This window comes from Puma concolor, chromosome E1 (assembly GCF_028749965.1).
Source record: "Puma concolor isolate L17-30 chromosome E1, mPumCon1.1.hap2, whole genome shotgun sequence".
NCBI classification, from domain to species: Eukaryota; Metazoa; Chordata; class Mammalia; order Carnivora; family Felidae; genus Puma; species Puma concolor.
In genome coordinates this window covers 23306815-23321396 of record NC_141680.1, presented here as the reverse complement: position 1 = coordinate 23321396, position 14582 = coordinate 23306815, and the positions used below count along the sequence as shown (strand labels likewise).

The following is a 14582-nucleotide window of genomic DNA, read 5'->3' as shown; positions in this document are numbered from 1 at the left end:
GGACAGAGCTCAGTCAGATGTCGCTGTGCTGGCTCAGCCTGTAGGGCTAGAGGCTGAGGATTTGCTTCCTGTGAGTTGAGCAAGCCCTTGTGTGCTGTGTGGTCTGCCGTTATGGGAGAGGCTGCTGTCATGCAGTACCTCCTACCTGCTAGGTGCTCTCGTCGTGCGGCTGGGACACTCTGCACTTGCGCAGATGAGAGCTCCTTAATCGCGTCTGGGGGCCCCTGTAGCTGTCTGAGTATTTGCCTTGGGTATGCTGCCGTGCGTCTCTGGATTGCCAGCACTCTGGGCCTTCCTGGGGGGGGGGGGTTTGGAGATGGAGAGCCAGGCCCTGGACTAGGTCCTGCTGTAGGCTTGACCGGGACTGAGTTAGGCAGCATGGCCTGGTGCAACGGGCGTGGCTGCGGACATTCCACATGGACAGGCCTGCAGTGTGAGTCCCAGCTCTGCAGTGTGAGTCCCACCCTCGAGTACGGTGCTTAATTTCTCTGGGCCTCGACTGCTTGGTGAAACAGGGAGGCCTGTTAATAATGATTGATTAATGATTATGTACATTAATACATAATACAGTGATACAGTAGTGCTTTGCGGGGTTGCTTTGAGAATTAAATGACAGGCCCTAGCACATCGTGGCCTCTCAGTAAATTTAATTAATAATAGTAGTAACCACCATCATACATATGCATTTGCTTTCTTTTCTCAGCAGTAAAGTAGAAAGAATCGTAGTTCAGAGTTTGAATCCTGGCTCTCAAAATTATCTCCCATTTCCTAGAAATAATTAAAAGAGTTAACACTTATTGAAGAATCATGTGTCAGATATGCTAAATGCATTCTCTCTTAACTATACAACGGTCATATGAAGTAGATACTATTATTGCCCCCATTTTACAGATGAGGAAACTGAGGGCTAGAGAGGCTAAGTTACACACCCAAGGTGACACCATAAAAAATGGGGGAGAGGGGCACCTGGGTGGTTCAGTCAGTTAAGCGTCCAACTCTTGATATCCACTCAAGTCATGATCTCACAGCTTTGTGAGATTGAGTCCCGAGTTGGGCTCTGTGCTGATGGTGCAGAGCATGCTTACGATCCTCTGTCTCTCTGTGCCCCTCCCCTGCTTGTGCTGTCTCTCAAAAAATAAATAAATAAACTTTTGAAAACAGTGGAGGGGGGAGACTAAATAAAAATGTTGGTTTTTTTTTCCGACCCTAAAGTTGGTATTCTTAGTAACCTCTGTTTTTCTATCTGTACAATGAAAAAGTAAGCCTCAACTGGAATAATAAACGTAGCGTCCTGTACATGGATACACAGATGCATACGGGGCGGGGGGAGGTCTGCCATCTGGGGGTGGTGTTTAACCTGAAAAAGGGAGCTGGCACCCGCATCCTGGGGCGCCTGGCTGGCTCAGTCGATAGAGCGCCCGACTCTTGATCTCGGGGACATGTTCAAGCCCCATGTCGGGCTGCGGGGCCTACTTTAAAATAGCCTAAAAAATAGGTAGCTTAGTACAAGTAGGAGTGATTGGGGGAGGCCTTGCTAGGCATGCAGCCGTAGGCCCCCATCGCACCCCTCTTGTCCTCCGTCTGACATGGTTTCCGCCGCCTCTTGCTCTAAGCAGCAGACCTGCCTGGACTGCAAGAAGAATTTCTGCCTGAGCTGTTCGAGCCAGGTGGGAAACGGGCCCCGCCTCTGCCTTCTGTGCCAGCGGTTCCGAGCCACAGCCTTTCGGCGGGAGGAGCTCATGAAGATGAAGGTGAAGGACCTCAGGGACTATCTCAGCCTCCATGACACCTCCACCGAAACGTGCCGGGAGAAAGAGGAGCTGGTGTTCTTGGTGCTTGGCCAGCAGCCCGTAATCTCCCAGGAGGGCAGGACTCGCGCGCCCACCTCGTCCGCGGATGTCCCCGAGCAGCAGGCCTTCCTGACCCAGCCTCGCGCCAGCACGGTACCTCCTACCTCGCCTCACCTCGCCTCTTCGTCCGCACAGGCCACCTCTGTTCCCCCAGCCCAGGCTCAGGAAACCCAGCAGGTATGCACCGGGTCACGGCCGCCCCCGGCCGGTCAGGGGGCTCAATGCGCTCTCCTGCTCGCTGTGTGCGAGTGGGCGTGAGGCTAAGTGTCCCTTCTGCCTACTGATGCAGGCATGTTTTCTGGACATCAGACCCCGGTTTTGTTTTTTTCAGAGACTATAATGCACAGCATCAGGTATTTTTGTGGTTTTTGTATCTTCTCAATACAGACATATATCCCTGTTAGTTTTTAAAAACTCATTGTTCCAGAAATATTGTGAGAAAGCTGTTAATTCCAAATTTAGTTCTGTGCAGACTGCCCTCCTGCTTATCTTTGTTATCAGTCTTCCTTAGCCGGGTGGGGAGCTCGGTGCCTTAGTAACCATCACAAGGCACGTAGGAAAAGGCACATGGAGAGGGAAGGGAGAACGGAGGAACACTGCGACCAAAACACGGTCGCTGCTTCTCTCGCCAGTCACCGTTTCGGTCAGGTTGTGGTTGGTATACTATGGAATGGGAAGTGGCCTTGGCATCCTCCCAGGGGGCTTCGAAACAGCAGGCAAAGAGCAGCACACTGGCGGAGCTGTGAACCAGGCCTGGGGAGTACAGAGCTGCCTGTGCCTTCAGGAAGCCCCTGTGAGAGGGAAGGTAGATGTGCAAACCAGCTACTGGGTTAGAGCGAGGCCAGTACACTTACCCAGCGTGTCAGGAGTGGTGGCGCCCCAGAGATAGACTGAAGTGCCTCGGTGACCCTTTTATTTTTCTGCTTTAGGACCTAGAAGATCTGGTTTCCATATCCAATCTGTCACTGACTCTTTGGTCACCTTGGGCAAGCTTTGAGCCTTCATCCATGAAATGGGGTTAGCGATCCCAGACCACTTTTGCTCTCACCAGGATGTTGGGAGGACTGGCTGGCGTGACAGTGGGTCTGAAGAGCTGGGAGCCTCTTACAGCTGGCTTAGCACTAGTGTTAGGTCCTGTGCAGGCCGTGGCTGGCCACTGCCTCTTGCTTGTGACCCCCTCCTTCGCCGGGACTGGGCCCCCGATTCAGCTCTGGCAGGCACTGAGGCATAAAGGCCAGGGTGCTGGCTTACTTCACCTGCAGTAAACTCACGTAGCTCTCTTGGGGGCTGTGGTGTGCCCTCTCCCCAGCTGGAGTTTAACTCTTCCCTACACTGGGGCTCTGTCTCCTGGCAGGTTTTACCCCCTAGTGTGACTTCCTCCCTTGGCTGGGTTGAGTTCTCCTGTATATGGGGAGCCCGGAAAGTAACTTGAGGAAATTGCTGTTCCCTAAAGAACTTTCAGGTGGGTTTTTCCATGAAAGGAGTAGGTTCTTAACTTCCTGCCCTTAAGCAGAAGTTCCAGGCTGCACCCGCAGGTCACAGCTCACATCCCCTGTTCTGGTGACATCTGCAGTTTTCAAGCCAGGAGAAGAGACATGGGAAGTCAAGTAACTCGTGCCGACTACCTGCACCTAGGATGCAAATCTGCCATGGCGTCCGCTCCAGGCTTCTTTCCCTTCCCCTTAGCACCCTGGCCATCACTACTAGGGATAGAAGTGGGTGGAATAAGCAAAATAGTGGGTGGACACTAGTTACAGATTTTGATTTAGCCAGTGGGCAAACTGAAAAGACAAGAGCATGCTTTGCAGTGTGGATTCCAGTTTCTCTTTCCAGGAAAAAAGGACATACAGAAGCTGTCTACTTAGGAGGTTAGGCTCGGAAAGGCTTTGTAACTCCAGGAGACTGGTGGGTACCACATCCACGTAAAGCTAAGGGAGAACCAGATACTGTTTTGGGTGCATCCCCGTACATGTATGCTACATGTGTGATCTCACCACCACCTGGCATTTTTGGTGGTGGTGGTGATTTTTACTTTTCATTTCCATTGTAGTTATTGGCCTCTTCTTAATTAGCTCTATGTCATGCATCGTAATCTGGGATGAGTGGTTGGGGCCATGGGGGACTGGTTTCCTGGGCTGTCCCTTTATTGTTCTGAGAGTCTGGAGGAAAGGCCTGTGAGCTCAGACACCTGTTTGCTCCTGGCTCACACCAGGGCCTTTGCTTGGAGGGAGCAGTGGGTGAAGAGGCTCTAGTTAAGGGGGTTGTGGCTTAAATGGTGATGCGGGGGTGGGGTGGGGTGCCTGGGTGGTTTAGTTGGTTAAGCATCTGACTCTTGATTTTGGCTCAGGTCATGATCAGGTGGTGAGATTGAGCCCCGTGTCAGGCTCTGCTTACTGACAGTGCAGGCCTGCTTGGGATTCTCTCTTCCTCTCTCTCTGCCCCTTCCCCACTTATTCTCTCTCTTTGTCTCTCAAAATATACATTAAAAAAAATGGTGATGGAACTAGGAGGCTCACAGTTTTAACTACTCTTTGACAAAGCCTTTTGAGAAGTTAGAATTCTAAACTCCTTAAGCATAGACATCTGTCTTTATAGTTTTAGGCTAATAGATTCTCTGGTGCATTAAGGTAATTTTTGACCAGGTATCAAGATAGCTCTTAGTAATAGTGTGCACTGCTGGTCGGAGCACATTTCCAGAATGTAAGAGCAGTGACTGGATGGAAGAGAGGGAACAGAGTGATAAGGGTCTAAAAAGTCTCATCTGGGTCAAATGAGGAAGCCAGGGAGATATGGTGTGGAGGCGAGAAGACATGACGTGAACAATTTGTGAGAAGATCGTGGACATTGGTTCCAGGGGTAGAACCAAGGATGGTGGGTAGAAGTTACAGGAAGGGCAGTTTGGGATCAGCATCAAGGAGAACCTGGATGGCAGTTAGAGAGCAGCCTGCAGTGCAGTGGACCTGTGGTCCTCCCCTCACTTGGACTGTTCAAGCTGAGATCACATTGATGGTGAGTGGCCACTAATGCCACCCTGGTGGTGAGCAGAAGTAATGTATTGCTTGTTTTTTAGAGTTGAAATCTGTTTGTATTGTTTCTCCCCCCGACAGAGTTAGTATTAAAGAGCAGTCTTTTGTAATGCTGTGGTTCGAGACACCAGATTTCCGGGGGAGATGGGAATACGTTTGGATATGGTATGAGCTGGGAAGAGGCCCATGCTGTGCAAATCCCTGGGTCGTCTCTGTGGATGTGATGGCACCTTTCTCTTCCCACAGGCCAATGGCCATGTGTCTCAGGACCAAGAGGAACCCGTCTACCCGGAGAGCACAGCCAGAGCACCTGCTGAGGATGAGACCCAGGTGGGGCCTCTGCTCGGGTCTGTGCCTTTGCCTTTGTTCTTTCACTGGTGTTGCCAGGCTGTGATTGGGACCCTCTCAGCAGACTCAAAAGTGAAGAATCAGCCTGTGATGATAGTCTTACAATTCTGTTTTCAGGGGTGGAGCTTAGTGTTAGTGTTCCAGATAAACCTTGGAAGCCGTCAGTTGTTAAGTGAGGAGTTGTGAGGTCACAGTGGAGACCAGGGAGCCTCGCGGCCCCTTTGTTTCTAGTCTCTTGCCTTTCTGTAAGTCGCCAGAGGGCAGGCTCCTGGTGCTGCCACGCAAATCTTGTCGTTCTTTTCTTCTGCTTCTAGCACACAGTAGCTATTGTCAGGAGAAGGAGGTCAGAAAATCAGGAGGAAAGATGAGACGGAGTTCAGGCTTCAGCCACGGCGGGGCCAGTCCAGAGGACACAGCCAGCAGGGCCACGAAGCTGTGGTCGAGGTCGCGTACAGAGGAGTGCTGGCCAGGGAAGTCTGCCTCTTCCAGAGGGAAGCAGAACTCACTCCAGGGGAGAGGGGAAAGGCCAGCGCCATGCTTGGTGGTTTCTTGTGTTGCTACCTTTAATCTTCACAGGAACCCTGTGCGGCAGGACGGCAATTTCTCCTTTACAGAGGGGAAGACGGGCTTAGAGAGGCGAGCAACTTGCTCGATGGTGTTTAGCATCAGTCGGTGGAGGAGTCAAAATTCGGGCCGCGTGACTCAAACCGGTGCGCCTTCTCCTGTATGACACCGGTTGGTGGGTTTGGGGCTGGCTGTGCCTGAGCCCAGGACCGTGGGTCAGGAAGAGACTGGGGGCTCTTTTGCAAAGCAAAGCACCAGGCCAGGTCCTCTTCCTGCCTCTGTTCCTACTTACTTCTTGAGGTCGGGCCCAGAAGTACGGTCTCTTGGCGAGAGCTTGGGAGGTAAGAGCTGAGCCCACCGATCTCACCGTTGCCATTGCAGTCTGTCGACTCAGAGGACGGCTTCGTCCCAGGCCGGAGGGCCTCTCTGTCTGACCTGACCGACCTGGAGGACATTGAAGGTCTGACCGTGCGGCAGCTGAAGGAGATCCTGGCGCGCAACTTCGTCAACTACAAGGGCTGCTGTGAGAAGTGGGAGCTGATGGAGAGGGTGACGCGGCTGTACAAGGACCAGAAGGGCCTCCAGCACCTGGGTGAGGGGCCGGCTGCGCGGCAGCTGCACACGGACCCGGACCGCTTGCTTGCTCTCACTCTAAAGCCTGACGGCACCGACCTGACTAGATTTCCATGCTTTTAGCCAAGGAAGGAGTCACCTTACGCATCTGCACCGGCCAGTAATAGCTGCCATTTGAAGTTGAGTGCCAGGACCGGGTTAGGCACCGTGTACATTCATTTAATCCTCAGAGCTGCCTGCGAAATAGGCATGATTGGCATTACCCTTTTATTATAGAGCCTGTATTTGAACTGAAGGCATCCTGGACGGAGTCCATAGCCTTTCCCACCACGTGTCCCCCTCCCCCCCTCCCACCCCGCCATACCCCGCCCAGCAATACCCTCCTGAGCAGTTGGGAGATGAGGAGGTGCGTCTGCACACGTGGTACAGGGGAATAGATCTATTCTGCCTGATCGTGGGCTTTCCCTGCAGTCATTTCCCAAAGCATTCTACACGGCATCAGTTTTAGGCAGTGCCCAGTAAAATATCTAGGCCTGTGGTTGAATGAATTTGGGGAAAGAACTTCGTCTCCCTATTACCGATTCATGAGGGACGCCATAGGAAAGGCAGAGAAGTCCTGCGGAAGAGGAGTGTGTATTCAGCTGTTTTTAAACTCCTCTTTTCCTAAAATTTCACCCAGAGCCCTCTCCTCCCCACCTGATTTAGCTTCTACAATCAGCATTTTGATTCCGTGCATGCTGTTGGTGGTCGAGATCCGATTTCAGGCTCTCCTGTCCCACTAGTTTATCAGAGTTGAGGATGTCTGACTAGTCGCCTGCTCACAGACTCACTTTCCTCTCTGGGATTGTCCCCAAAATCCCTGTAGAGTTGTGATGTCCTGGGGAATAGGACATGGCCCCATGGGAGTACCTCATCCAGACTCCTTGGCTGACTGTTCCTTCCTTCTTGATGTTAATGCTGCTTCGAAAGTGATAGAAAAGGATACTGTGCCTCTGCAGGGTCCTGCCTACTTGGCAGTGTTGTTCATCCAAACCAGTGGAATCCCTTTTACCAAGACTGGACCGGACACGCCAGCGGGAGCTGTGTGTGAGCTCTGAGCGTGTGAGCGAGGAGGGCGGGCGTCTGGCTGGGCTCTTGGCCAGCCTGGCTCCCAAGCAGGGAAGTGGTCCGAGCACAAAGTGAGGACAGGCTGGTTGGAGACGTTCCTCACGCCATCACACATTCAGACATCTTCTTTTTCTTTCCTTTGCAGTGTGTGGTGCTGAAGACCAGAACGGTACGTAGTTGCTTCTATTTGGGACCGTGTTTGGACTCTGAGCTCTTCTGTTTTTCCCCTCTGCTAACCCTGCTTCCTCTTAGCAGGCTAAGAATTGTGAGCGTATTGGCATCTAGACAGCGTAGGGAAAATTTCACGGAGAACCAGGGCTTCTCAGCATCTTTAAAAACTGTCCTTCTCGCCTCCCTGGGAAAGCTGGGGAAGGTGAAGAGTGGCAGCCTACCCACGGGCAGACTGATGTGCATGTCTCGGGGTTGCCAGAGCTTGGGAGCCAGCATCTGTAAAATATTTACCAAAGCGAGCGGCGGCGCGTGTCGCATTCGCTTCATTTTTCATACTCCTACTGCTAAGGCGCTCCTTCCCCTGCAGTTTTCACTCTGTTCTGGTCTGAGTGGGGAGGGTCTCTGCGTGTACCTGCAGAGAAATCGCCTGACATGTTTCACAGCTCCTGGTACCAACCAAAAAGAGAGGGAGGTGACCTGAGCCTTGTTCATACAGGGCTGGGCAGTGGCTGGAGCTGCTCTCAGGATGGAGCAGGAAAGGTGTCACATGTGGTGCTCTCTGACCACAAGACTCCTATACCACCCTGCTGCCACACCCCCACCTGGGTGTTAAAGACAGCCACTGGGCCTGCAGGTACCCCAGAAAGCACTACAGAAATCTGGCGGGGCCTGGGCTTCATTCTAAAAATACCTTCGTTCTGCCTTTTGAAAGCCTCCAGGCTGTGCGATTGAGCTCTGCCCCCAAGAGAGAATGTTCTCAGAGTAGTGTTGGGGCCTGCAAACCATTTTAAAACTTTCAGAAGACTCTCCCAAACTTGTTCTTTAGTAAAATGGCCTTTTGCTCAGATAAATACTCAAACGTTGAGTTCTCGACCCCCACAAACCCTTGGGGGTTCTAGACTCACCCCCTCTCCTGGTGCCAAGATCAGGCTAATCCACATGCTGTCTTTTTTGTTTGTTTGTTTCTCTGGGAGAATACTGGCAACTGAGTAGATGGGTTTATCGTTGTTCCTAAGAACAGCAATCAGTATGATATTCTGTAGTACGCTCTAGATCATTTTATGTATATAGTTCAGTCCTTTCCAAACCCCTGTTGGGGCCAACAACTGCTCGAAGGGGCCAGTAGGTTTCACTGCCTTTCACAGCTAGCCCACCTCAAATGTTGCCTGACTTTTTGAATAGTCCAGGAAACAGAAGAAAGTGCAGAGCAGCAGTGGCATGGGACAGGTGACTGGCACGCGGCCAGCTCCCTGCTTATGGCTACCTGGTTTGGGCTACTATTTAAAACATGCTGGGGATGGCTGGGATTTTGGACGTGGATTTTCTGTTTGCACTAAACTAGGATCCTGGCCATGCCCACTGCACCTCATCACTGGCCCAAGCCAGCCAGCTGCTACTAGCCCTGTGCACGGAGCAGCTGATACTAATTCCATAGTCCCTGTCCTCGGGCCACTTGCCCGGAAGGCCTGCCTGCTGGGATTCGAATCCTGGCTCCTCTACTTAGCAGTTGTGTGTCCTTGGGCAAGCCACTTAACTCCTTGGCCCCAGGTGCCAAGAGTACCTACTTCCTAGTTTCTAATGAGGAATCAGAGAGTGAAAATACTCAAAGCTTTTAGGACCCTGCCTGGCACAGCATTCCGCAAACATGAGCTGCTAGCACTCCTTTGGGAGATGTTCATTTATGAGACACTTAGAGAACACCTACCACATGACTGGCATGTTAGGGATTCAAAGAGAAATACCCGACCTCAGAGCAGACAACAAATGCTAAGTGTAGAACTGCAGAAATTGATGGAATTTGTTGAATTAAGGAGCTCCTGGTGTGGTGGGGGAGATAAACACTGTGATCCAATGCGAGGAGCAGGCGTCGGGGGGTGGGCACAGAAGAGGGAGCTATGATCTCTGCTGGGCTCTTCTGCCCCGAAGTCCCTTCCGAGGAGGAGGCCCTGGGGAGGTCTGTGGGGTAGCACAGGGGGCCCCCCTGATCCTTGGCTATATGAAATTGGGGATATGTTTGCCGATAAGCCCTGCCATCGTTAACAAGCCGTTCACTACAGTACCATTTAGATCTAAACTTTTTGGAACCAGTTCTTTATCTTTTCAGCATGTTCTGCCTCAGGGGATAATGAGTCCCCAAGTGCCACTTTCTCACCATATTACATCCTCAACTGTCTGAAAATTCTTTTAAGCTTTGAGGACTTGGCCTTATTTAGTTCTCCTGTGCTGGCTTGTGTTTGATCTCCAAGTACTTTATTCTTCAGATCCGTAGCCTGCCCCACAGAGGCGCAGATTAAGCACGCAGCTGGGATTGAGGACTGGGGGCGGGGGTGGGGGGGGGGGGGAGATGTCTGCCTGGAGCTCCAGTTGAGGGAAGTGTGTGGACTGGGGCGTTTGTTCTCTTCCACACTCACAGCCTCCCCTCCCCTCCGCCCGCTTCCTGCCCGGTGTTTGTACAGGGGGAGCGGCACCGTCCAGCGTGGAGGAGAACCTGTGTAGGATCTGCATGGACTCGCCCATCGACTGTGTCCTGCTGGAGTGCGGCCACATGGTGACCTGCACCAAGTGCGGCAAGCGCATGAACGAGTGTCCCATCTGCCGGCAGTACGTGATCCGAGCCGTGCACGTCTTCCGATCGTGAGGGCTTGCACCGGCTTCTTCAGTGCCTTATGGGGACGTAGCTTGAGGTGTCTGGGCTCCAGACTGGGCAGCTCGCGGAGGGGCAGGCTAACAAGAAAATCTGCAGTGCTCGTAAGACCGGGGCAAGCAAGGATGCTGTCACCTCTGGGCATGCCTGTCCTGCCGCGGAGGCGCACCTCTTGGCTGGCAGCGTCGGAGGCCGGTGGAAACCGGAACAGACTGCACGGGCAAGTCCCTATCTCAGTGATCTTGGGGTAATGATGGCACCTGATGAAGAGAGGACTTGCCAGAACTTGGACCGCATCTTCCTCCTTTCCTCCGAAAGCCTAACAGTTTCACCCTTGTGTACCCCACCCGTCCTTCTGAGCTCCCTGCCTCTGGCCTTCACCGGTCAGAAGTCCTGGTAGAAATGGTTCTCTTCCTCCCCAGCACATCTGGATTTATTTCTGCTCTGGCTTTCTGTGCTTTAACCTACCTTTGCTAACGTCTCTGGCTACATTGCCTAAAATCCATTTGTTTCTTCAGACCAAAAAGATGTTAGCTTACCAGACCGAGAGTGATCCTCCTTGGGACTGAATTTGGACCAGTAAACTTAGCTCTGGTGAGAAACAAAACTCAACTGCTACTGAAAAATTTCAAAGTCATGAAGAGTTGCTTCCTTAAGTGCTGGGACTGGAAGCGATGAGTCTCCTGACCCCAACCCCGGCTCCCAAACTGCTGGGAAGTTTGAGTCCATTTGCGTGAGACGGCTCGCACAGCCTCTCTGCTTCTCTAGGGCCCGCACGCCATCCCTGTTAGCTTGAGAGAAGGGAAAGTGTTGGGTGGAGGCAGGGGCTTTCTGCTTAACTTTGACTTCTCCAGCAGACAGGAATAGCAAACCACTTTCCTCTGAGAATGAAGTCCCACTCTTTTCCATGGTCTCACTGAAGGCAGAGAGCCTTGCCCTCCTCTAGCCACACTTCTCCTGAAGTTCCTGGAGACCAAACCTCAACACCCGAGGGGTATCTGAAGGTACCGAATGAGACTGGAGTCAGCTGTTGAGCAGACAGCTGCAAGTCTTAATTCCCCAGGTTGGTGGGGACTCTCTACTCCCATTTCCTTTCTCAGAACACTGACTTGAGGGCAGGTCAGGAAGAAGCATTCTCAAGGTCCTTTAGAAAGACCATACATTGAGCTAGAGGATTCTTGAGCCCTTTTAGGGTTGTTCTACCACTGGGAGAGCCAAAGGGCTTAGGTTTGCTGGAGCAGCTTAGTCAAGAACCCACACACATGCTATCGAAGAGCCTTGTGTGCGGCCATCACCAATGGATGAACTACACAAACCCTAGACACCGAGGGCCTTGGCAGACCACCGCCCCCACCCTACTCCCCTGCCGAACAGTCACGTTCTCTCAGACTGGAACCTAGCATGACTTTGGAAGACAGTGGGAAACTCCAAGGGGACCTGTTTATCGGTACAGATGTGCTTAGGCTTTCCCCCATCATCAACCACTATTCCCCTTGAGAGGAGTGAAATGATTGCATAAGGTGGTTGCCAGTTGAACCACTGGGCCACTTACCTTGACATTACACCAAGCCCTGGATGACTGGATTCTGGGACTCAGCCTTTGTAGGAATTGGGGGAATCAAGAGGTCAGTGAGAGGACCTTTGACCTTTCTGCTGGACAGTAAATATTATGGTTTACAATGCGTACCAGTTTGGCAGAGAATTCCACCACTTCTCGATTCCACTGTGAAACAGGTCTATATTTATGCAACTCAGTTAAGATCTAGCAATAACTTCAGGGCAGATGCTGGCTCTCTCCCTAAAACTTGCTTTCACTGCTGAGGCCTTCCCTCTCCCCACCTCCCACAGTCCCTCTCCTAGACAGAAGTTACGAATAATATCCTGAAGGTTAGTAACCTCAGTAAGAATTATAACTGGTATCGTTTCATTCTGGAGAAAGAATTTGCCTTGGAGTCTTTTGATCTATTTTGACGAAGGTTTTCATTCAGGAAAAATGGTGTCAAACCACCCCGATTTGTCGTCATCCATCATTATCATACCAAATAAAGGCTGGGAATTCAAGATCCCATTTCAGTTACTATCTAATCTAGGTAGAAAACCTGATTTTTCTGAGTAACCACCGCCCCCCGCCCCCGCCCCCACCCCTCATGGATCCTTGGGTCTTAATTATCATGAAAACCTCTAATTCTTCCAGTTATTCCATGGCTTTTGCTGTGATTGTTCTGAGATTTCATTTGAGACTTGTTTCAAGACTTAGGAGAGCTGACTGGTTCATAGTATATTGGAATAGTTGGATCCAAGCTAGTAAGAATAAGCTGTACAGGAATTCATGCACAATATATATTGTATAAATTGGTTGAAATCTTGGGGACGTGAATGTGTTACTTCAAGTGGCTTATATTAAGAGTCTTCAGAATTACTTGGGTGTTAAAGCAAACCCAAATGTGTATTTTTTGTTACAGAGCTCTGCTTTATAATTTTGTAATAAAATTCACTATAGAAGCCTGTCTCATCTGGTGGGAGAACACCAGAGGTCTGAGAGTTAAGACTGACAAGAGAGTTGATACACCACAGGCTAATCCCAGGCTGTGTGCACACAGGCATGCTCTTGAGAGACTGCATTATTTGTGGAGATGCTTGGGCCACTGTGGCCTTATTGATATTCCTGTTCAACAGATGAGGAAACTGAAGTTTGGTGCTGTTTTGACTTGTTCAAGGTCTCACAGCTAGAGTATGGGAGAAGCCACGGAACAGCCTACGAGAGGACGGGAGCTGCGTAGCAAAAGAACCAGCCTTAAGACTAAATAGCAAGAAACACCAACTGAGTTCAGACACTTGACACTGATCTCATAGAGATGGGCCTCGAAGATGTGGGCAGAAAGGAATCTGAGGACAGCCAGTGTGCCCAGTCAAGACTTCAGGTGACCCTGGGAGACAGAAGGTAGTTTTTGGATACAGCTGTAGTAGTTAAGGCTCAGAGGTCACTGAGCCTCGTGGGCAGATGGCTGTGTGCACACAGGCCTGTGTGGGGAGAGCTAGATTCCGTGCACATCTACCCTGGGACTCGAGGAAGCAATCTTGCCTGGCGGATGTAAAGGCCGGAGGCTGAGCTGCAGCTGTCCTCCTTATTCTGGGGGACTGGCTTGCTGAGCACCCAGGACAACCTCCTGTACGCTGCCAACCAGCAGCATGTAAACAGTCTCCAAGGAGGGCAGGCCTCCAGCACTGTGCTGGGGAGGTGTAAGATGATGTTGCCCAGGGTCTGGGAAATGCGAAGCTGTGTAGACAGTATAATCTCAGCGGCAGAAAAAAAAAACACGCAGGAGAGAGACTAGAAGGAAACAGACATAGTACCTTGAACAGCGAACTGAAAGAACACCCAGCAAGACCGGGAAGGGCCAAAAAGGGCCAGGCTCATTACTAAGATGATCCCCTGTGGCTGGCAGGGCCCCTCTGCCATGAGGGCACACCTGGAGTCTAAGTGACTGGTAAGGGCAGGTAGGTTGGGTCTAAGTCAGCTGGGCCAAAGGGCAGTGACAGTGTCCTTTGGCAGAATCCCAAGGGGCACACTTTGTTCTGCTGCCCTGTCTGGCTGCTTGGCCCGAGGAGGCTGGAGAAGGGGGTGGAAATTTATGTAGGTCAGCGCTCAAAGGAGCAGCAGCTTTTGTCTCCACAAAGGACAGAATAAAGAGAGTCTTATTCTCAATACTGATGTGAGACTGAATGGTGCCTATTCAGAAACACCAGTGTGCTGGACTAGAGTCAGGGTGGTACCAACCCCTCCTGTCCCTTCCTCCCAACACACTTGAACCAGCAGGTAGACACCCAGACGAGGTTAGAGCTGGCCTCCAGGCCGACTGGCAAGCAGCCTCCCAGCGGAGTATCACCTTAGTTGAACACACTGGAGGGGGTCTGGGGGAGGCAGTGGTCCTCAATCTTAGAGACTCAGACACTCCAGCATGTTCCAGAGGTTGAGGCTCATGAACTTAACTCAGGAGATGGACAAACAAGCCTGATGACCTGTTGATAGTAAGACAAAAAAACTCACTCTCTGGAGTCTGCAGAATGGAAAACGTGGAAGCTGGTCTGTAAGGAGAGGGCAGCCTGATGAACCTGCGCCAGCCCAGAGCATGAGCTGCACACAGACCCAAGGCTGTGGGAGTGGTGTGACCAGAGCTGGGAAGTCAGGGGCTGGGGCGCCCTCTCCCAGGTCCCAGGCAGGGAGTGGGCACGTGTGTAGTCCCTGCTCCAGAAAACTGTGGACTGGGCGCTGTGCTGAGTGCTTCACACAGGTTATCC

At 51.6% G+C, this 14582-nt stretch overlaps 1 protein-coding gene across 11 annotated transcripts in view; it reads left to right on the top strand.

Moving 5' to 3' along the window:
- RFFL (ring finger and FYVE like domain containing E3 ubiquitin protein ligase) overlaps window positions 1-12649 on the top strand; it is a 66229-nt gene extending 53580 nt beyond the window's left edge. For 8 of the 11 annotated variants that reach the window (XM_086686642.1, XM_086686638.1, XM_086686640.1 and 5 more), the window contains 5 exons: window positions 1614-2027; window positions 5123-5206; window positions 6170-6380; window positions 7614-7637; window positions 10096-12649. In XM_086686642.1, coding sequence (XP_086542768.1) covers window positions 1614-2027; window positions 5123-5206; window positions 6170-6380; window positions 7614-7637; window positions 10096-10277 — 915 coding nt within the window. In that variant the 3' untranslated portion in view covers window positions 10278-12649. The remainder of the gene's footprint in view (window positions 1-1613; window positions 2028-5122; window positions 5207-6169; window positions 6381-7613; window positions 7638-10095) is intronic. The other 3 variants (XM_086686633.1, XM_086686634.1, XM_086686635.1) reach the window with 3 other exon arrangements.
- The last annotated feature ends 1933 nt before the right edge of the window (window positions 12650-14582 follow it).